A 23978-nucleotide genomic window follows, 5' to 3' on the forward strand; every position below is an offset into this window, starting at 1 on the left:
AATTTTGTTCAAATTTGTCCATAATTGCTGAACCATTTGTCAAATTTGTTGAATAATAAATCCAAGTTTCATTGTTCTGACAAATGTCAGGAATGTTTTGACAAATGAAAGGCCGTATTTAAAAGTACACCAGCTTTTTCAGCACCGGATTTCAGTCAATTATTTAAAACGTCTGTTGATGCAAGTGATATGTGGTTTGGTGAAGCATTAATTCAAGAAAATAAATATGGTGTACATCATACAGAGTACTAAATCTCAACAAGCACCTGAACAATCATTTCACAATCAGAAAAGAAGGTTTGGCTTTGCAGCATTTGAAGAGTATATTAGTTTAGCCCAGTGGTTCCCAAAGTGGGCGGTACGGCCCTTTGGAGGGCTGTGAGATTACCGAGGGGGAGCGCTAATGCTGAATAATGCTTTTATGGGGTAAGGTAGGGGGTGCTGAGGACATTTGGGAATCACTGGTTTAGCCCTTTGTTCAATTATAATACTGAGTGATCCCAATCCCCTTACTTTCATTAACAAAATGAAAATAAAAATCAACTTATTTAAGTGGACTTTAATGCTGCAAGAACAACATTAACATTAGAAACGTCAAACGAAAAGGTCATGTGATTACATATACACTCTCTACGTATATAGAAGCACTATACTGCTTTATTTTGTGTATTTTTTGTGTAATTCAGCTGAGTGTCATTCTTAAACCATCTTTCTATGTAATTTTAATTATCTTAGTATCATGTGCATAACTGACTAATTTGTAAAAAGAAAGCTGTATTGTATATATCTTTCTGGGGTTTTTTACGAGGTGAGGTGTTATGTATATTTAGTTTATGTTCTTGCTTAATTTTTCTTCATGGTTATAAATTGTAAACATGTTTGTATAGATAACGTGTGTCCATGACTGTGAATTGTAAACAACATATTTACGTAGCAAAAGTTCAAAATCAGTCTTATTTACAGGTCAAGTGAAAATGTTCATGAATTGGGATTTGATCAACAAATAAATCTTTCCTGTTCAATATCAGTCTGTGTGAATCCGTGCGCAGAGTTTGCAGTTGTGTTTTTGACATCAGATGTAATTCAAGTGGAATAATTTTTTTAAAATATCCATTGGAATTACTTAAGATCTTAATACCGTTTAGATTCAAATACATTACTATGTGTACACTCATTAAAAAAACATTTTTGTTTGCATCTTTATATTAGAGCACAACCTTTCATGACAATTGGATTTAATTCGAAACATTCTATATTTTTGAAATTTGTGATAGGTCATTTTTAATTGTTTGGGATTTAATTCAAAATACTGTTTCTCTTGAATTTCCACTTTGTATTGTACATAAATAAATAAATGTTGTTTTTGCTTAAAACTGCTGGTTTCACTTCTTTCAGTTACATATTTTAAGACCTAGAGTCGTAACAGTACACACTGGGTCGCTATTTATATTACCCGTAAGAGTAAATATGTTGAACATTTTGATTTTATTGGGTTTACCTCGACCTGCTGTTGTTGACCGCCCCGGATGCGGGAGGTCGTGGGTTTGAACCCCGGCCGAGTCATATCAAAGACTTAAAGTGGTACCAACAGCTGCCTCGCTAGGCACTCAGCATTAAGAGGTTAGTGTTAGGACTGGTCAGCCTGGTGTCAGGATAATGTGACTGGGTGGGGATATCAAGCTACATGTCTGCGGCATGATGCCTCAGTTCTAGACATTACTTTAAACTGCCACACTGCAGACATAGTAGCGACATGACTGGAAAATTGTTAAAGCTACGTTAAAAATCTAAATCACACACACACACACACACACACACACACACACCACCACCACCACCACCACCTGCTGTTGTAATATAATGTATGATGGGTATTAAATAACAAATTGGTTATAACTCATTGCAGATACAACATTCTAATAGTTTATGTGTGGTTATTATTGTGCATTATATCATACACATATAACATGGAAATGGCCTGTATATCTATTATTAGAATTTAAACAACAGCCGAATATTATTTTTTTCTTAAAATATGCCTGATAAAACGACCTGCAAATTTAGTATAACCTAATTACACATGCTGTCATGTTGTTTAAAGTGCAAGAACAATCTGAATCATTCTGTCAGGTTATTAGCCATGCAAAAAATACTAACGCAAAATTTAAACGCCTGAATTGCCCAAAAAGCAAACAAACACAAAGTATATAGAAGATTATAAATAAAGGATAATATAGAAAGAAAAATAATCAAACTACAAGACTACAACTTAACTGGGAAAAAAAAAACACGTGCTGCACGTATAAGATGGCGTACTGCAGAGAGCTCACAGATTTGGAAAAATATATCAAAAGAAGAAGAATTGAAATAGCAGAAGGCTCTTCCTAGAATGTGCTTATAAAGAGGGCAACCAAGAAATAGATCTATAGGGAATTCCTTTGGAAAGAAGACCTTCAATGATATCAATAATGAACGCTATTAAATCGGTAAACAAAGACTTTACTAAAATAACTGACGGGCTAAACAGAAAGGGAACAACAGGTTCTATTTTAAGACCATTTGGAAAACAGCCGATAATCCCATACGGAGAAATTGTGATTGAAGGGGAAACAGCAGTTGTAAAAGATCCATCACCAATATTAAGGAAAATAAAATTTAAAAAAGTGGACGGGAGAACTACACTTATCAGACCTGCCGCTGGAAATACCCCTGCAGGCAACAATAGAAAAGTTGTAAAAGAAATTCTAACTACGAGTCACATGCGCTAGAATGGACACATATCCCTATAGTCCAATAAAAACGAGATAAGGATTCTGGAAATCAAAAAAGTAGAACTGAAGAATATGAAACCAGCCTTCTTCATGCACGAATCTACAGTAAAATCATGGTACAGGGGATGCATATACCATCGGAAATGTAGGATTTGCGGAAAGACAGGACACATGAAGAAAACCTGCCGAACGAATTTAGAAAAAGAAGAACAAACTTATGTTACATAAATGACAATCTTCCCACCCAGAAGGAAAAAAGGAAGAACAACAGCAACTAAAATAGCTATCAAACCCAGCAAAGGAAAAAGTACAGCAACAACAAGAACAAAAGCGAAAACAACAACAGACTCCAAAAGCTAAAGTGAAGTCATTAGAACAAAATGGGAAACAAGAACACCATATACAACAACAGCAACAAGAAGGTCAAGGAAGAAAAGAACAACAACATCAACAAGAAGGTCAAGGAAGAAAAGAACAACAACATCAACAAGAAGGTCAAGGAAGAAAAGAACAACAACAAGAAGAAGTTAAACAAATTAAAGGTCAAGAACTACAACGACAACAAGAGAGAGAGAGAGAGAGAGAGAGAGAGAGAGAGAGAGAGAGAGAGAGAACCTGAAGATGAAAGAAAAACATGACAATCTTAGAGATTTGAGAATGAAGACACGGGAGAGAAGAAAAAGAAAAGGAAAAAGGAAGAACAAGAGAAGAATAGAAAAAGTTACTACCTACTAAATTATGATGAAGACCTAGAAGAGACAATCTACGACAGCCCAGAGATGAACTATATTTCTGAATTTGGAATAAAATTTTAAAAAGCTACCGAAAAAAATACCACCCAAATAATAATAATAATAAAAAATAATTATAGCAAATTAAAAACACTACCAATGTTACAATAATAAACTATATCACCTGCTAACAATACAATTTAAAAATACTTTGCAAAATAGTATAACCATTAAAAAGGGGGGGGGGGCACCCTAACTTGTCTGAAAAGATCAAACGAGGAATATCAACCCCCCCCCCCACAAAAAAAAGCAAACACAAACATTGCACATCAGATCTCTAGAATTGAAAAAATATACCAAAACTTGATTACAAGAAGAAAGAAATACAAGCATTTGTTAAATTGAAATTCATATTTTGATAAAAACTGGTTCAGTCGTATTCAAGAAAAATGGAATAGAATTTTCTACAATTGTTAATAAAATCATAACGTTGCAAGAGTAGCCACGCCAGGCGTACATTTATTTTGATTGAGCATTACAAAGAAAAACTCATACTACGATTGATCAAAGTTGGATAAGGCGTCCTGGAATAGTTGGAAAAGGGATTTCTATATCGGTGATATGGAAGCAACATCAGCACTAGGTGAGTGGCCTGGGACGCAGTTTTGATACAACGTACTCTAACAAATACTTCTGTTTTAGTTGCAATTGGGTAATCAGTTGTAGGGAAGTCGAAAATAAGTTTCCACATGGTTACTGAGGAAACCACACTGTTGCTGGAAGAACCATCCCTGACACAATTTTAATAGAGCTGGTCCTATGAAATACCAAGACTGGTCAAATTGAACTCAGCCTTTCTTTTAGATTTTCAAAATAAGTTTTTTTATATGTTTGCTATAAAAACCAAACAGTTGCTAGTGTTGTCACCTTGGACAAACTTTTAGTAGAACATGCCTTAAGGAACAACATAAATGCAAAATTTGATCCAAAGTGTCAGAGGGATTCCATAAATTCACATTGCTTGAGGCAAGGTCAGCTACAAGAAATTATATGCACTGGGGATGTGCTATACATGTATTTATAGATTTATTATGTTAAATACGAATAAAAGTAGAACTTTATGTGCAGTTAGTGTAGAGTGATTTGTGGGATGGGTCAATCATTCTTACATTCATTATTTAACTGTTTCCTTAAACTAGTCACCAAAATTGTACATTCAAAATGCTCGTCGAGTATTAGACAAAAAATGCATGTAATTATTTGTAAGAAAAGGTTCAGACTGCGAATATATGGTTGTTCTTGCAACTAATATAACCATGCGCCAATGTATCTATCGATGACAGGCGTGTGAAATTTTCTCATGTTTAATCCACACCCTGTGATTTAATAAGCGGATAAAACCTGGTCGCGGACCGTATGTTGCAAATGTTTGATCTAATGTAGCATACCTACCGCCAGTCCACTAACTGCTAATAGAAGTCGTAACCTGAAGTTGTAAAAAAATCCTCTTTAAAATATACTCTTGGTTTTACTTTTTCAAATTTAGACTGAGAAAGACAACAAATAAACAGATATAGTCCACTGTGTCCGTCCTTTGTTAAGGTGTTTCTACCATGCATCGTAGCATCCACCTCTGGTCGGAACCTCTCGTTTGTTTCCTACATTTTTCAGTATGCGATTGTAAATCGCTCTATACTAATTCAACAGATAATTGTGAGTCGTGACCTTTATTTATGTTGAAGAGCTGTCAGAAAAAATAGTATTTTATAACTTCCCTAGGTAGTTCCTCAAAAAATACGATATCAATCTGTGCTGGTCGGGGAACGCATTTTTCTAATCATCCTGTACATTTTCACTTGGTGGTTTATATATAAATGATGCTATTAAAAAAAGAATTGCTCCTGTAGCTTTGATGGGTACATAACTATCGCCAGTCCACGTACTAGTCATGATGAAAAAAATTAAAATGTGCTTTTGTGTTTTACTTGTTTTCAACTGATACTGTCAGAAAAGTATAAGAAGAAAAAAAAACTATAGAATGCCGTTCCTAGGTAGTTTCTTCCTCAAAATATTTCTTGCAGAATCATCCTCACTTGGTGGTTTATATATAAATGATGCTATTATAAAAAGTGAGGCCCCTGTAGCTTTGAGAGCGATCCACCAGATCATTAACTTAACGCCCATATCGAAACTGTTGTACACCCAGCACGCGCCGACGTCACCTCCCTTCTTGCTTCCCCAGACCTGGCACGTGCTATCAATGATGGTTCCTAGTAAAACTGGACCAGGCGTTGTACCTGAAAATATTAAATACACCAGTACCCTTAAGTATAACCAATACATTGTTTTAGATTTCTCAGACCATGAACACAATGTTATTATAGCTCTTTTTTTCAAACTATTTTTTATTGTGCGAGCATGCTACGTCTATCAGCAAAGGGTTTCTCTTTAAAATAATACATTCCCACCATATCTGTGCTTGCTACCATAGATTTTTCAGCATAATTATTGTCGTCATAGTAATAGTAGAAGATTAAATATTATGTTGAATACACAGAAGAACACATTTAACGCTGAAGACGAAATGGCAAAAACCTTCGCTTGAACTTACACGTTTTATTAAATGTAAATTATGCTCATAGATTATTCGCGATTATTGTTATGTGATAACGTTGAATTTAGGTTTAGAAGGAAATCTCTATTGTCTTGAAAGAGGTTACAATTCTATCTCTTGCACAACATATAAACCTTTTGCTTGTTAAATGCCATGACACGCATCAGAAACTTTCATGTATTAGTTGTATCAAGATAAACTCTTACCCAAGAGTCGCACAATCAAGACACTTATTCCCAAGGCCATTGATCTCTGTTCATTCGGCACACACCTGTAATTAGAAAACACAAAAAAAACCCTAAAAACAAATCCAGTTTAAAATTAATATTTTTTTAAATCCTCTTTCTCAATGGGCACTAAGGTAGACAAGTATGCTTTGTGATTGACAGTGAAATACATGACATTCAATCAATGCATGATAATACTTCACTTAAATAACTCAGTGAGCCATGTTTGCACGCACGTGGTTGTTTTATATACATATAATAAATGCTTTAGATAGCCATTGTGTAAAGGAGAGGACGAAAATAAGTTCTGCCTACAGCCTAATTCCAGTAATATATTATTTGAATAAATTGGTAATTTTCTTAAGCCATGGGATAAAGAGGTTACCTATTATTTATAATAGAAGCCACATCAAAGAAACTGAATCCCCAATGATAAATTGTAAAAGGAAACGAATGAGCAGAAAACTTAATACAACATGCATCGTGTGCAATGACTTCTTTGTCATTTTGCGCAACTTTGTAATTTCAGTCTGTTCATTACATTGTGTAATGCAAAAGTGTTTATATAGTCTTTATTTCACAGAACAAATATAGCACGATTATATCTTGCATCATTAGACGAAAGTTTGGACTTATTATATACAAGAATAAAAAGCCAAGTACTCTATAGAAAACGTAACCTGTCTAAAATATTGCTCTTGGCGTCTAATAAATTTACAAGCTTATTATGTCACTTTTTCTAACAAATGCCAACCACGACGTCGGTTATTTGGGAGGTGGGTAGGTGTAGGTCCCTTTAAAAAAAAGTTTAATCAAGTTTATATCACTAATCTATGCTTGCCTTAAGGCAGCTGTCGTCCCTGGTGACATTGTGGCGAAGGTCACGATCATCATAAGAAACATTAGAACACAGTACACGTACATCCAATCACATGTGGCTGTGCACGTCCCGCTCATCAAATCATGAATTGTTCTATTGATGTGGGTTTCATTATAACATGTGCAATCCTTGAAAATCTGGAAGTAAAAAATGCAGTGATTATGCTCCGATAACTCGAACATCAATTTCTCTAATAATCGGCATCACTGGAATGTTTCTCCAGTGTAAGTAACCTAAGCCTCTAACAAAAATGTTTGACCCTCAGCACGCATCTACGGAACATTTTAATGAACAAGGTGTTCATGCCCCCACCAGGACCATCAAATAACGCTACACAGGTACAATTATAATCAGAAACTGCAGCAAAGTAGCATTTTTTCATACTTTTCCACTGTAATTATCTGTCTCGACCTCCCTCCCTCTTCCACTATCACTACCACCACCACTTTCTTCTTTGCTTATGAAAATTAAAACGTTTACCTCTTGTGTAAAATCTCTTATCTTTTGCATCCTAGAATCAGTAGTCAAGAATGAGAGACTAATTTAAATTACCTTGCTTCCATTTTCCTGTATCACCTGACTACAACCGGCGAAGCATGGGTTGAAGAACATCATCTGTTCATTGCCAGAACACACTGGTTCAAAACCAGCGGTGGTACAGCCACATTCCTCATTGCATCTTGACGACAATCCATCATAACGGTCTCTTAAAAAAAATGAAAAAAATTGAGGCAGAAAAAAATAGAATCAAGAAAACCGTGAGAATATTACAAATAAAATGTAATATTCTGAATGTAGTAAACTAGTGGTAAAATTTTACATTGCAGAACATAGATAAGTGTCACTTCTTTCTTTTTGAATCAACTGCTCACGAAACAGGGTTGAAAACTTGTACAGAGAAATCCTCCAACCATCAAACAGTGACACGAAGACGGAAATTTATGTATAGGAAAAGCTCAACCAGAGAGAGAGGGAGATTATATTGTGTGATTATTGCTTCTTTAAGCTATGATCAACATTATGAATGCTTACGGTCATTGCGATTCTCCATCCATGTTTACCTATCGCACATTAGTATGCTTCTAAATACATAAAACTACGTACCATACACAGTTCTTTAAAATAGGAATAAAAGTATAAAGAAAAAAAAAAATACTTCTACAGTACCGACAAGACACGAAAGTCCCGAAGTAATAAATATTCTATAAATTAGAAAGTATCCTTGAATGTTGCAAATGTATAATTGAAACCAACGAAAAAGGGCAGTCCATGAAGTCACTAATAGCTTGGTTTCAAACCACACCAAAGCCTCTGTGCAACCCAGCCTATGAAGAAAAACGGTGTATTGCTTGCAATAGATAACTTACTGTCCGGGATAAAATGTAGAAACTCCAGGAATGGACGGAGATGGGCAGTGTGCTAGAAATGTTGGGAATACTATAAGTGAGACCAGCATAAAACCGCCACACAACCGCATTATTCCGCGACACTTCAGTTGGAACCGCTTCACCAAATATCCTCCTAGCATCATTCCACCACTGGAGCCAATTATTGTCACGATCCCTGAACAAGAAAATCTACATTATGTTCATTTGAAATCCTATCAATATGTACAAATATATGAGCAATTAAAATTATATCCAGCAAATCACCAAATTTTCCTTGTTCAAATTATTGCTGAGTATTAACATTTTTTCAGTGTATTCATATAATTGTTGGTTTTACCCTAACGATTAAGACAACGTCCAGAAATAAGTTAGCCCCTGACTTTCCAACGTTTTACATTACATTTCAGTTTTATCACTGGGCCTGCGATTGTTTCTCTTTCGAAATTTTTGATGCCGAGTTAAAGTTACCATTGAGAAGAAAAAGCTCATTGATTTCAGGTTTCTACAAAAATTGCAAAATACTGTAGACAAAACTTTGTCACGGGAATGATCAGTAGATTCAACGATTAATTTCTAATTAAAAGCCACTTTGGAGTTGAGCTATTTTCTTTTCGTTTAAATAATGAATGAAAAGATAGTTTTGTCCTACCGAAAATCCGGCCAGCTGTAGGAAGGTCCATGTTAAATCTCTGATGGAGAATCTTCACCCCGAATGTGGCGTACCCACTGATGACGAGGGCCTCCATCGTGCCGGCGAAAGAAACTAGCAAATACGGGGGATTCTTCAGCTGGATAGCAATATGAAAATCCACACTAGCATATTAGATATTACCTCAAGTAAGCAAACATTAATTTAATTGAACAGTTTTAATATGTTATGTCAGTATTCTGATAACGGTCACATCAGTAACATCCAATGATGAAACAAAATAAATCCATAATCACAAGATTTTAGTACATTTCTTAGCATTTCGTTTCATAATTAAAGTTTGGATTCTGCAAGATATACGATTTTAGGAATTTGTTATTTATTTTTTAAGTTGAATAAAATGTTTAGTTACCACATCTGATACGTATGTCATAAAACATAACGTTCTGACTGTATGTACCCTTTCCAGTCATTTCTACAACATCAATTGACTACTGTGTTACATTTGCTGGACTATTTATTGGTATAGTTTGAACCTACTCTATCACCTTCTTTACAAAGAAAAGGATCGGAGACAATATATTTACAACCTAGATTGTATTTTATTCACTATTTGTTGCTTTAGTGAACTAACATGGAATAATATGAAATCGTTTATCTAATTTAATAATACTATAAACTCTTTCAAGCATACCAACAATAGTAGAGCCTTAGGAAAGTCTTTGATGGATTTTCCGAAACTGGCCCGAGCCACCAACTCGTTATCGGTACCCGTGTGTGCCTCTGACCGACGCATCTGCTGGAGCTGATGATATCCTAAAAATATAGAATCTGATGGATCAGTTTCAGCTTGCAAGTGGCAATGTAAGTAGTATAGAATGACACTTGGGGTACAGATATGACACTGGTGGTACAAACGGAAATTCAAAAAATAGTTCATAGGCTTAATATTGCTATGGCGCCTGGGGTTCAAACGGAAATTTTACATTAGTCCTTAACATAACAGTTCCCTTTGTACCTATAATTTTGTTTTGAGTACAAATGATACAACTAGTACAAGGTGAATGTTTGTTAAAAATACCATAGCATCAACATTATTATGGCACGATGGCGATTATGGGAATGTAACGTTGTACGCAATTCTGGGCACAAGCACCCACACCTACTGACCAACACACCGTTTTACTGACCATCCCCTGTAATAACTCACACAAAGAGTAGGATGTAACAGAAGGGGATACACTGTAATCGTACCTCTTAAAGGCAAAACTAAAGCCTGTCCTATTCTACCTATCCCCATATAACTTTATTATCATCTCCTGATAATGAGTATAAACACACTATACGCACACGCATACCTATATAGTATCAAACATAGAGTGAATTGAGAGAAAAAATTAGGAATGTCCCCGCAACATTTAAACACAAGCATGCGTATCTAGTATTATACATGGGGAGAGAAAAGGGTACGAGTGCTTGCACATATACAAAGATACTATCACCCCAGAGATGGTGGGAATTTTCAAACTTACATATATAAACATAAACATATACTATCACACAAAATATAAGGGTAGAAGAGTCGGGTTTAGGTTTTTGTTGTTGTGGAAGACATACAAAACCTGCACACCAACATACACACATAAAATATAATGTTGGCAGTCTTTGAGTAGTATCTCTGTTTCTGAAATATCTGGATTATCATGAAAAGGCATTTTAGAGATCTTTAGGTACATTCTCCATTCATGTCCATACCTCCCAGGTTGAGCTTCACAAGCAGCATGTCTTTGTCTCCATCCATCTGCACACTAATGATTAATTGAACCTGAAAGTCTAACAATCTTGATCCAATCCCAGCTTTCCACTTCGGGAGACTAGAGGTTGCTACGTCTATTGATAGTGTTGCTCTTGTTGCTGTTGCTGCTGCTTCTGAGCCCCCGGTTCCATAGCCCATTTTTCTAGACCCTCTCCCACTGTTCGAGTTGTCGCGGTAGCTGCTACAATTTTTTCTTCTACAGTTCTTCTTCCTTCCACTGGAATTGTTTTCTTCTATCGTCGTATCTTTTATGAGCACTTTCGCCATCTTATAATAATTATGAGGTTCTTTTTCAACAGTCTCCGTCCGAGAATAAAATGTGTATTTCTTGAATCTCGTCTGGGAAGTGTTTTGTCCTATCTAGGTAGATCGCGGGCTTCAGAGAGTCTTCCATGGATGATAGAGAACATTTTCTCATTGACATGCCAACGATAGACTGCAAGACTGGTGAAGGCACCGTTTTTGAAGCTGGAGGCATGGACGGAAAGGAAAACTCTCTCATATTTAGTATGCGGATGTGAAAGAAAATATCGTTTTAAAATCAAGTAAGATCGACAGGGAGGCAATGAAAGAACACGTCAAAAGAATCTTTGCTCCAAAAATTACCGACCATCGCCATTTTTCTAAATCAACATTTAAAAAAATTATTCCCCGCTAAATCAATCGTTGCTGTTGCTTTGGGTTTAACTTCGTTTCTCAAGCACAAAATAGGCCAGTATAACTGGTGGAGAAAGAACCTGGGAAAAACCCAGATAAGAACCACCAACTCACGGGTAGCTACTGGCAATAACCACATTGGCCGAACCCGAGACTCAAACCCACGCTAAGGCGAAAGATTGAGACTATTTGGCTACCCGGGGCTGCTAACTAAATCATTAACCAAGACAAATATAGAGAACAAGGTTTAGGTCCAGTCCCTGCCTATTCACGTGCACTGCCAAATACAACGTTGAGAAGTTAGAATGGACTTTGAATGATAAAGAACAATGTCGTTTTGAAATCGATGTAAGCTAGGATTTTATTTCTATTGTTTTTATAAAAATCATGTCATGGTATTCATTGGTATCTTTTCTTCACAGGTAATGATGAATACTGATTTCACACTATACATTTGCTTGTAGAAGATCTGTCAAAAAAGTCGATGAAGGGAATGTCTCTAATTTTTGCAAGAGATATTCCATGCATTTCGTCTCCAAGGAAATCAATGGATGTAGAAAATGATCACTAAAGTCGTTAGACCACTCTTTTAATATCGTATCTTATAGGATAAGTGTCCGTACTTCTTCCAGATTCTGTTCGGGCCATTGTACCATCACTACTGTGTCTCTCTTCTTCGTCGCCTACAGATGGGGTGCGTTACTGATTTTCTGATAGGAAAGGATTTTCCTTGCTTATGTCTATGTGTTGTGATTTCATGTGTTTATTTTTTCTAATCTTCTTGGATCATTTCTCTCATGCTGCTAATTTCAAGGGCATGATAAAATTCTGCACACAACATCACACTCACTGTCTTCAGGAGGGCAACTGTAAACTAAATTCCCACAGGGAGTTGACCTGATTTTATAAGAAGTAAATTCTCTCGTCGCTACCTTGGCTTGGAGTGAAATTAAATCCCGGCAAACCATATCCTCCTGCATATTTGTCGTGCAACATGTCGTGGGAATTGTTGGTTTTTGATTTTATTTTGGCTTCAAACAGAGTCAAGTATGATCTGAAGTCAATTTTCTTGGCAAAGTTAGATTTCAAAGGTCAGGTACACAATGTTTGACCGTTTTGGATTACTTCTTTTTTGGACACTTTGATGTGCTGCAACTCCAAAAGGGTTTTAATCAATAGTTCCACTGAGGTTTGCATTGCTGAAGATGCCATTAAACAAACGTTATGGCAGTGGACCTTGGAATACATGATCTTTCATCTGGGATCGGAGTCCAGAGGCAATGTTGAAAGCTTTGATTTCCACTCGTCGTAGTGGATACTTGGCTGTGTTTCTGGTCAGAGCTTGACTGATGTGATTTCCCACTTTGGGTAAGACCTCCACTCGTATGCAGTCTAGCTTGTTCGATGTTAGTTTTGTACTCTTAAATATTGTCTTTCAAATAGAATATTGCACTACATCGATTCAGTCTCACACGTATATTCACATAATTTAACAAATAATTATCTTGCAAAATGTAAACTCCCCATTATTCCTAAGCTCCGCCTTGTTTCTCGTTTGATTTTCTTTTGTCGGTCGTTAAATCCTTCTGCAAACTCGATGTCATTGAATGCACTAAACGTTTCAGGTTTTCATACGTCTGATGTACTGAGGTGTTTTTCCTTGGCTTCCATGCGTCAGGAGATTCTCTAGGTATGCTATGTGCGTATGAGTATTTCGATTTATGTTACTTTGGTATGACTTTGAAATTTTCGTTCATTGGTTTTTATAGCATGTATATTGATAGTTTTCTAGTGACGCTATTGCAAACATTGCGATTTTTCCTTTTCTGACAAATTTGTTCAATCCACGTTACTCTTGTTGTAAGTGTCACCTATCTGTTAGATTAGTATTAGTAGGTACGTGAGGTGTCCGTATCAACGGTGAAGTTGCATTCACCGTTCGTATGAAACAAAAGATACTTTTTCCTTCCATAACATCTAGTCCTTTTCATGTTCACCTCAACAATTATCCTAAAAGAGGTCCATCATTTGATCCTAACAAGGTAGTACAGACGTTTAACAACGAACTATCTTTCGACTGACTGGAATTTTCTCTTTCATCATATGACAAAGAACAAGGCGATGTCGTCCTCATAGCTTTTTCTGTATCTTGGTCAAGGAAACCGTCCTTTGAATGCGTTTGAATTTCATTCACAGTCTGTATCGATGATTTCTTTACGTGCCTAATAAAAAACAATTATGCATAAAAAACATTCGCTTTAAGTGTTGACAAGACATCCCAATGTTTATCTAAACGAAAAGGAATAATCTGTTGTTCGTTTATGGGAGACATCTTACAACGTCGGCGAATGTGTGAACATTAAGATGAAGACGTTTTGTTCAGAGGAGCTGAAGTGAAGAAAATCTTGTCAAATACTAATTCGTTTATACTGGAATTCGTCTTCAAAGATTGTCGGAGGTGATGTCGTACCAGTTCTTGCTTTGACAAATCTAGGAAACATTGTAACAATCCTGTTTTGTTTTAGGGGATGCTTCATTTTTTGCCGCACAGCAGCATCATTAGCGGCAGTGTCGTCGACGGAGAAGAAGTAAAAGTACCTTTAGAAGCGGTTTTCCAATCTTTGATAAGATCGGGAAACACGAGTTTTAAGTCAAGTTTCGCTGACATTATCAGTAACGGAGGAACTGTAGGAGATGGAGAAGAGGAAAAGGAGATGATCACAGAACGAGGTTTTTGTGCGTGTTTTAGTCACAATAACTCTTTTTATTAAAGTGATCGTTTCTTGGATTTTTCTTTTGGTTTTCTTCTTTAAAGATAATTTGGAGTGTGAACTCAATGCACCTCTCTTCGTTTCTCTGTCTTTTGGATTTGGAATTTCGGATAGATTTTGCTTTTTGGGTTTTGCTGCGGTATTAGGATCGCATCGTGACGTCGAAATAAACCGTTGTAAAACTTCTTTGAGACTATCTTCTGACAAATGCAGAACCATTCACGATTAAAAAGAACACGTTTTGTTTCTCTCTTGAAATCAACTACACGTGTCTCTTGGATAGTCAACTAACTCTTATTTGCAAACGTCGAATCCAAGACTTTTATAGTCAGGTGCATCCATCAAGTCGTAAATCTATTGGTGTATCCAACTAGCCACTCACACTCTTAGTAAGTTTGAAGAGTAGATAAAGTACATCTAATTTCTTCACGCAGGGGTACAAAAGTTATAATCACTAGTCGCATCACTTTTAACACAATGAGGTTTTTGTGGTCATATCTATGCATGACTGGCGATAGATTTGCCAAAGGCTCTCTCTTCTTCTAAAGTATCCATGAGAATAATAATCTGGAACAACCAAGGAAAGATAGTGACATCACTGAGACCACCTGGCATATTGAATTTAAGCTGTATCCCACTCGTTTAGTTTCATGACACAACTGAAACACTGTATTTACTGTCTTGTCCCAAGACGACAATCTGCTCCAAATATTTATGCCATTCACTTTGAGCGTCAGGAATCGACTGGCAGAATCACAATAGCCAGGTAAAGTCACAGAAAACGTGCATTCCTCATGAATTCATGATTTCGATGAGGGTTTTGATATTCACAGTACTGTGTGCGTGCATGGAATGGCATCCATAGACAGGTATACAAACGCCATCTCTTGCGATAGTGGAATCAAAAGGTCTTGCTGTCCCAGGGTAAGCATTAGTCTTGTCGCAGGGCACAGTATCTCACTCGCCTTCATTGACTTTGGACTGAGTTAATCCATCCCATGATTTCATTGTCCAATGTATCTTTCCGGTGAACGTATGAACTTCCAGTACAGTGATCTCTCTTTTTCCTTTGGAACTTTTAGACGCAGAAAGACGGTATCCTTACGGCACCATGTTGCGATTGAGAAGTCGCACTCGTTTCTCGCAGACAATCTGGTACACCGTCTCCAAGGGCTGACTACGATTTGTCTATCTGATGAATCTTGCGAGGACACGAAAGTCTTAAGCTTGACTTTAAGGCTTCTCTTAACACTTCAAAGATCACCATTTTACTCGAACGATAGTTGAGGGTTAGTCGTTTTACTTTACACTGGTTGCAGCTGCCACAATGTTTAGGTCTATTTGTATTAAAACTAAAGATAGTGTCTTCGGGATATTCGTCGGTCCACGCTTCTAAACTTGCGTCTTCGATGTGAGGGTGGTAGACAAAAGGGCATTAGACATACATGCTACAAAAAAATCGGTGTCAACATAAAGGACACGGTCTCCTAGAAGTTTCAACATGGGATACAATTTTAAACGGGCATTAGATGTCACCTAAGCAGAAATGATGACATTGCCAACTTCATCGTGTGGAACAAACTCCATTACCTCTGTGTAATTCATTAAGATCAAATCTTCACATATGATCTCCATGTATTTAATGAGTTTTCCTTTGCTCTCATGAGCTGTAAATTATCGATTTGAATCCACCAAATCTTCGGTCTTCGGCATCAGCGGATCAAGAAGATAATTCATCATGACTTCAGCAATTTATCGTCTTCTTTCGTTCTGTAATACGTGTTTCAAATCGAAAATTTATAAGGATCAGAACCATTGTTTGAATGGGTCTTTTTATCTGAAGTTGGACACCAAGACGGGTAGCTGCTCACTTCTTGTTTCATTCTGAGAAACACACTGACATAGCCATAAAATAATCCCTGGACTTGAGTGGTCGTCCTGATGGTATTGTTCTGTGGTAGGAAAGTGCCGAATTTCGCACCCTTTTAAGAATTGATATCCACAATCGAAAGCATGAAACAATTCGACACTCACCCACATTCCTATGAAGACATTTTCTAAGTCATCATGATGACAAGGTTACTGTTAATTACACATGTCAGCACACGTATGACATAAAGGAAACACGGGATGATGTACGTCGATGTTCTTTTGTTTGTCTTGTCTTTTTTGTGATTGCATTTGAAAAAGACTCATTTAGGATCGAAAGCGGCAAGGCTAGTTAGAAACTAGTTTTGCACTGTTCGTTGTCAGTTTATTGCATTTATCTTAATAAATCCCTGATACACGTGATCCCTTGCTGGCTCAAGTGCACTTGAAAGAGCTGTTATTCGCCATATGACTGGTATTATATATATATATATATATATATATATATATATATATATATATATATATATATATATATATATATATATATATATATATATATATATATATATATTACTTTACCTTCTATTTTAATCCCTTTTAATCAATGTGAGATGTTGGTTTGAAGATGGTGTTTCACTAGGTGTGGATGGTTGCCCGTCAGTGTGGGATGTTGGTTAGTAGATGCAAGTCCTGGTAGGTCAACGTGGGGTGTTGGTCAGTGTTACCAGACTCACCCATCATGTCAAACCTATGGACGTTTTTAAATTAGCATTCCCCTTCTACTTATAATGTCATGTTTATACTAGGAACTCACCACCCCCACCCCAAAAAATAAAAAAGAATATGCTTATAAAGGGAAAGGTCATGTTAAGGACCACTGTTAAGCTCCCCTTGCATCTTAAGTGTTATACTAATATAAAACCTATTCACTAATGTATGTTAAATTCCACGTGTATCCCAAGTGATTTATTTTAAAATGAAGGTGCCATGTAAATTTTCCTTTATATCTTATGTGTCATTATATACTACGAAGTAAGCTTTTTAACGTTCATTTTTCAAATTTTCAGCGGTCTGTTAAAGAAAGAGCTGCTGTTGGAAAATCATGAACAAGAAAACTTGTTTTAGTGTATTGAAATGAATAAACATGTTACTGGTGGTTAAAAAAATACCGGTAAGTGAAACTTTGAAGTATATTGAGACTCCAAATTTCCCATATAGTTGCTAAAAAAAACCCAACTGAATATTTGTCAAAACAGAACACAGGCAAAAAGAATATATCAGAAATGAAAAGAACGACTACAACATCTGGAAAAATAGGAATTTTATATTAAATTTAAAGGGAGTGGTGATACTAGCCTTCAGCTTGGCACGATAAGAGCCAAATTTTTACATAAGGTTGTGCAATATGCTTCCGGATTGTTGGAATGTTCGATTTATCCAAACCAACACCACGTCCCTCAAACGTTTCTAATACGTACTAATTTTGTAATCACGTACTCATTACTCCTCCAGATGGTGTATGCGAACTGATTAACTTTTTGGTTCCATGTTTCATAAATCTTGCTCATGGGCAAAAGCTTATGAAACAGACAGCCAATCTAAAAACCCAACAGTGCAGCGATAGACAGTGTAGTAGTTTAATTCCCGTGTGGGAAATTTTTGTTCATTCCAGTGATTCTATTGTCGTCCGTTGAGTCTGATAATCGACATTGTACGGTAGTTAAACTCAGTGTACTTAAATTATTTACCCACAAGACTATTACTGCTGTCTTAAAAAATTCAAGAAGTTGATGAAAAAGAGATTTATTTGTGCTAACTTGTTTACTCCAAACAGGTAGCTCTGAAGTGGGTATAGTAAAAATATCACCATCCACAATTTGTCAAACCATTAACATTTTAGGTAAATTTTCTCACTGTTTTACGAAATTCTTGACACAGATTATTGTGTTTGTATGTTTTTAAGATTGTTAATATCAAAATATAGAAAAGAAAATTTAATTAACAAACTACCTCACGATTCCACTTAAAACCTCTCCTCATGAATTCTCTGTGAATAATGAAGAGAATATGCAGCATGTCAGACTGCAAAACAAGCTATAATATCGTACCTGGAAGTCTTTTCGGATAGCCAAGGATCGGAAAGGCTACGATCAGAAAGGCTCCGATAGAAATGGTTGCACCAATCCACCAGGCTCCAACCCACTGGGGATCCATGGAGGTCAAAGGGACACTGAAATGGGTGGGGATTTTATTTTTAAGTCATGCAGTTATAGAAATATTCAGATACTCAAGGCTTCTCAGATTCAGATTTACTCTACACTGGATGAAAGATATATTACCGTTAGTCCATATTGACTACGTGAACATTTTGTTATCCAAAGAGTTAAGTGAGGTAAGTTTTGTATTTCCAAATTATCTCTTAAATCATTCTGATTAGAACCATTTCGATACAAAGACATTTGAGTCTCATTCCCCATAATATTAATTCCATTTTTTCTCAGACATTTGATACTATTCTCTAGACCGATAAAGTTATATAATACTGCCAATACCAAATATAGCCCCTTTCACACGCAAGCACACACAGACACTTATATCACTGAGGTCTTTAGGCTTGTTTGACGTTATGCGTTTTAGTGACTGCTTGAGCACATTTTTTATTTGTTTGTTTGCATCATGTTTATGTGTGTACATGGTATATAGTTTATGTAATTAGTAACTGATCATAGAATAATAACGATGATGCAAGGTTTTGTGCAAATCATAGAATAATAACGATGATGCAAAGTTTTGTTAAAATCATAGAATAATAACGATGATGCAAGGTTTTGTTAAAATCATAGAATAATAACGATGATGCAAGGTTTTGTTAAAATCATAGAATAATAACGATGATGCAAAGTTTTGTTAAAATCATAGAATAATAACGATGATGCAAGGTTTTGTTAAAATCATAGAATAATAACGATGATGCAAGGTTTTGTTAAAATCATAGAATAATAACGATGATACAAGGTTTTGTTAAAATCATAGAATAATAACGATGATACACGGTTTTGTTAAAATCATAGAATAATAACGATGATACAAGGTTTTGTTAAAATCATAGAATAATAACGATGATGCAAGGTTTTGTTAAAATCATAGAATAATAACGATGATGCAAGGTTTTGCTAAAATCATCGAATAATAACGATGATGCAAGGTTTTGCTAAAATCATAGAATAATAACGATGATACACGGTTTTGTTAAAATCATAGAATAATAACGATGATACACGGTTTTGTTAAAATCATAGAATAATAACGATGATACACGGTTTTGTTAAAATCATAGAATAATAACGATGATGCAAGGTTTTGTTAAAATCATAGAATAATAAAGATGATGCAAGGTTTTGTGCAAATCATAGAATAATAACGATGATGCAAAGTTTTGTGCAAATCATGGAATAATAACGATGATGCAAGGTTTTGTTAAAATCATAGAATAATAACGATGATACACGGTTTTGTTAAAATCATAGAATAATAACGATGATGCAAGGTTTTGTTAAAATCATAGAATAATAACGATGATACACGGTTTTGTTAAAATCATAGAATAATAACGATGATACACGGTTTTGTTAAAATCATAGAATAATAACGATGATACACTGTTTTGTTAAAATCATAGAATAATAACGATGATGCAAGGTTTTGCTAAAATCATAGAATAATAACGATGATGCAAGGTTTTGTTAAAATCATCGAATAAGAACGATGATGCAAGGTTTTGCTAAAATCATAGAATAATAACGATGATGCAAGGTTTTGTTAAAATCATAGAATAATAACGATGATACACGGTTTTGTTAAAATCATAGAATAATAACGATGATACACGGTTTTGTTAAAATCATAGAATAATAACGATGATGCAAGGTTTTGTTAAAATCATAGAATAATAACGATGATGCAAGGTTTTGTGCAAATCATAGAATAATAACGATGATGCAAGGTTTTGCTAAAATCATAGAATAATAACGATGATGCAAGGTTTTGCTAAAATCATCGAATAATAACGATGATGCAAGGTTTTGCTAAAATCATAGAATAATAACGATGATGCAAGGTTTTGTTAAAATCATAGAATAATAACGATGATACACGGTTTTGTTAAAATCATAGAATAATAACGATGATACACGGTTTTGTTAAAATCATAGAATAATAACGATGATGCAAGGTTTTGTTAAAATCATAGAATAATAACGATGATACACGGTTTTGTTAAAATCATAGAATAATAACGATGATACACGGTTTTGTTAAAATCATAGAATAATAACGATGATACACGGTTTTGTTAAAATCATAGAATAATAACGATGATGCAAGGTTTTGTTAAAATCATAGAATAATAACGATGATGCAAGGTTTTGTGCAAATCATAGAATAATAACGATGATACACGGTTTTGTTAAAATCATAGAATAATAACGATGATACACGGTTTTGTTAAAATCATAGAATAATAACGATGATACACGGTTTTGTTAAAATCATAGAATAATAACGATGATACACGGTTTTGTTAAAATCATAGAATAATAACGATGATACACGGTTTTGTTAAAATCATAGAATAATAACGATGATGCAAGGTTTTGTTAAAATCATAGAATAATAACGATGATGCAAGGTTTTGTTAAAATCATAGAATAATAACGATGATGCAAGGTTTTGTTAAAATCATAGAATAATAACGATGATACACGGTTCGCTGTTTCCAAATCATGGAATAATAACCATTATACGCGGTTCGCTGTGTGCAAATCATGAAATAATAAGAAAACACGCGGTTTGCTGTATGCATATCATGGAATAATAACGATAGTACACGACTGGCGTATGCAAATAGTGTAATAATTAACAAATAAATAAATAAATAACACGGTTTGCTGTGTGCAAATCATGGAATAATAACGATGATACACGGTTCGCTGTTTGCAAATCATGGAATAATAACGACGATACACGGTTTGCTGGAGAACGTGGAAAGGACTTTAAACCCCCGGGCTCAAAATCTTTCCTCGTGCTTCGGTAAATGTTTGCACGCGCGACAAACTGTGTATCATGATTTGACACGATCACGTGCGTACGTGCGTGCTCACACACACACACACACACACACACACACACACACACACACACACACACACACACATATATATATATATATATATATATATATATATATATATATATATATATATATATATATATATATATATATATATATAGAGAGAGAGAGAGAGAGAGAGAGAGAGAGAATTATAAATATAAGTGCTAACCCTGGATTCCTATAGAAGAATGCTTGATAATAGTAGGCAGAATTAATATTTTAATACAAAAATAATACTATAATACAGGTTAGAGCATTTTTAATATATATATATATATATATATATATATATATATATATATATATATATATATATATATATATATATATATATATATATATATATATATATATATATATATATAATTCTGACATAAAACTTCAGCCTTGATGTTACGTTTCTATTTTTGCATCCCTTTGAAGATGATTGGATTATTGTATGTTGTCACACACAACGATGCCGTAAATTGAAATTGTCTCTCATTAGCATTAGAATTAGATATAAGTGCATATTTGTCTACATTGCATAGAATTTAAAAAAAAATGTTATTAAATTTTCTAATATTCATCTCTTTGCTACTCAAAGATAGTTACCTGGATGGGTCAATTCTGTTAACATCAACAAAAAGGATTAGTGTCTGTCCACCTACGATGTATCCAACAGCGACGCCGATAGCGGCTAAACAGAACGTCCAACCTGTACAGTAATAGTATTATTTAGAACATTTGCCTTTGCACTTGGAAATGGACAAATATAAACAACCACCTCCAATTTAGTGTTCAATGTTTTCTTCTTCTATATTTGGTGATATTGCAATTTTGATGATGTACAAATGTTTTGGATTGAATCAAATTAAAATTATCGCTGCTTACGAGTTTTGTAATGTTTTTGGAAATGTAAAGTAATCTAAGGCCACTACGATAATGATAATTAAATTTCCTACATTACAGGTAAGTGATGGACAGAATAAGAAATCAAACCTAAATACATGATTTTTATTTTAAAAAGATATTGGATTTCAAGGTAAGAACACGCTAATTCTACTTACTAATGTAGAATGACGTCAGTTTCGGCTTGCAGTTCTCGTCAATGTAAGTTATGCCGAGCGTGAACATGGGTGAAGCTCCGATTCCAATAAGCATTTGGCCAATGATAAAGAAGGCATACATAGCAGTATTTGAATTCTCAGATTCTTTCACATTATATTCACTTTTCGATGAGTTGATGTTATTCAGTTTGTTGCATAGGTTGGTGGACCTATTTGAGATGTCTGCATCTATAAAGAGAATGTTTATTTAACTCAGAGAACAGCAGATCCAGAAATATCGTTTGTGGGAGTGTAATTTGTATTTGGCGTTTTTAATGCACTTTTAACACATTATTGGCTAAATCATGTCAAGGAAATGGGAACTAAATGCCTTCACTAAGGCCACACGAAGGCTGCCTATCAGGGCTAGCCTGAGCGGGTGTCGAACCCACAACTCTTGGATTACGAGTCTGATACTCTACCTACAAAGCTACAGAGACCCCAGGGGTAGAAGAAACAAGCAGACAAGGGGTCTTTGGGATGGAACCCCATTCATAGATACAGGGTGCAAAGCCCCCTTAAGCTCCTGAATCAAACTTCTTTCCAGAGCATAATTTTAGCCGTAGAACGGTAAAGAAAACATACTGTAGGAAACTGTCAGTCGTTTCGTGCTCTTTTTAAACGGGGGGTGGGGGGCACTAGTTATGCCACCCACATCCCACATATTCCCCCGGGTCCGTCCCTATTAGATGCATATTATTAACTGAATTGACCTAAATATATCACCGTTTGTCAGTCAAGCTCTAACATGTGTCACTGTCAGTACCATAAATGGCAAAAGTTTGAGGCGACTACAACACACTCAACTTGTCGGACATTTCAGGTCTAACGCCCGTCACCTGGCTGACTACCAGTATATACCATATACAAATTCAAGTTGTAATAACTCAACATTTTTCACTACATTTTCAGCATATGCTAAAGTAAATACTTAATAATAAAGGGTAATCTTCAAACTGAGATGTGAGAATATTGACAAGTTTGCCCCAAAATATCACTGACTACATATTTTTATAACCGTATTTTCCGTGAGCTGGCTCATGAACTCTCATCCACTATGTTCACCATGTAACCAATCGCTTTGAGAAGCCACCATTCCAAATGGTCAGAGAGAAGCAGATGTTTGTCCACTTTTAAAGAAATGCGCCTCTTCCACTGTATTTAATTACAGACCAATATATACTATGCACATGATGTCATAGACGTTTATAATTACTTCCCTTTAAATGACTGTCAGCCATCTTTTTTGGTGATTTTTCTTAGCAAATGCATTCGAAATATTATACTGTTACAAGCCAGGGGTCTTTACTTGAGAGAGCGGTTGTCAAACCCTGACGCGATTCC

General features: G+C 35.4%; 1 protein-coding gene across 1 annotated transcript in view; it reads right to left on the minus strand.

Annotated features, from left to right (window-relative positions):
• Positions 1-544: 544 nt before the first annotated feature.
• The window catches only part of LOC149808374 (solute carrier organic anion transporter family member 4A1-like), a 95621-nt gene continuing 72187 nt past the window's right edge, over positions 545-23978 (minus strand). Inside the window, exons 4-13 of the mRNA XM_089976384.1 lie at positions 22596-22823; positions 22141-22243; positions 18485-18606; positions 9955-10076; positions 9261-9399; positions 8591-8786; positions 7776-7929; positions 7185-7360; positions 6323-6387; positions 545-5799 (exon numbers count right to left, since the gene is read on the minus strand). Coding sequence (XP_089832510.1) covers positions 5534-5799; positions 6323-6387; positions 7185-7360; positions 7776-7929; positions 8591-8786; positions 9261-9399; positions 9955-10076; positions 18485-18606; positions 22141-22243; positions 22596-22823 — 1571 coding nt within the window. The 3' untranslated portion in view covers positions 545-5533. The remainder of the gene's footprint in view (positions 5800-6322; positions 6388-7184; positions 7361-7775; positions 7930-8590; positions 8787-9260; positions 9400-9954; positions 10077-18484; positions 18607-22140; positions 22244-22595; positions 22824-23978) is intronic.

The sequence above is a fragment of the Sinohyriopsis cumingii genome, chromosome 1, assembly GCF_028554795.1.
Source record: "Sinohyriopsis cumingii isolate HCF-2022 chromosome 1, ASM2855479v2, whole genome shotgun sequence".
Taxonomy (NCBI): domain Eukaryota; kingdom Metazoa; phylum Mollusca; class Bivalvia; order Unionida; family Unionidae; genus Sinohyriopsis; species Sinohyriopsis cumingii.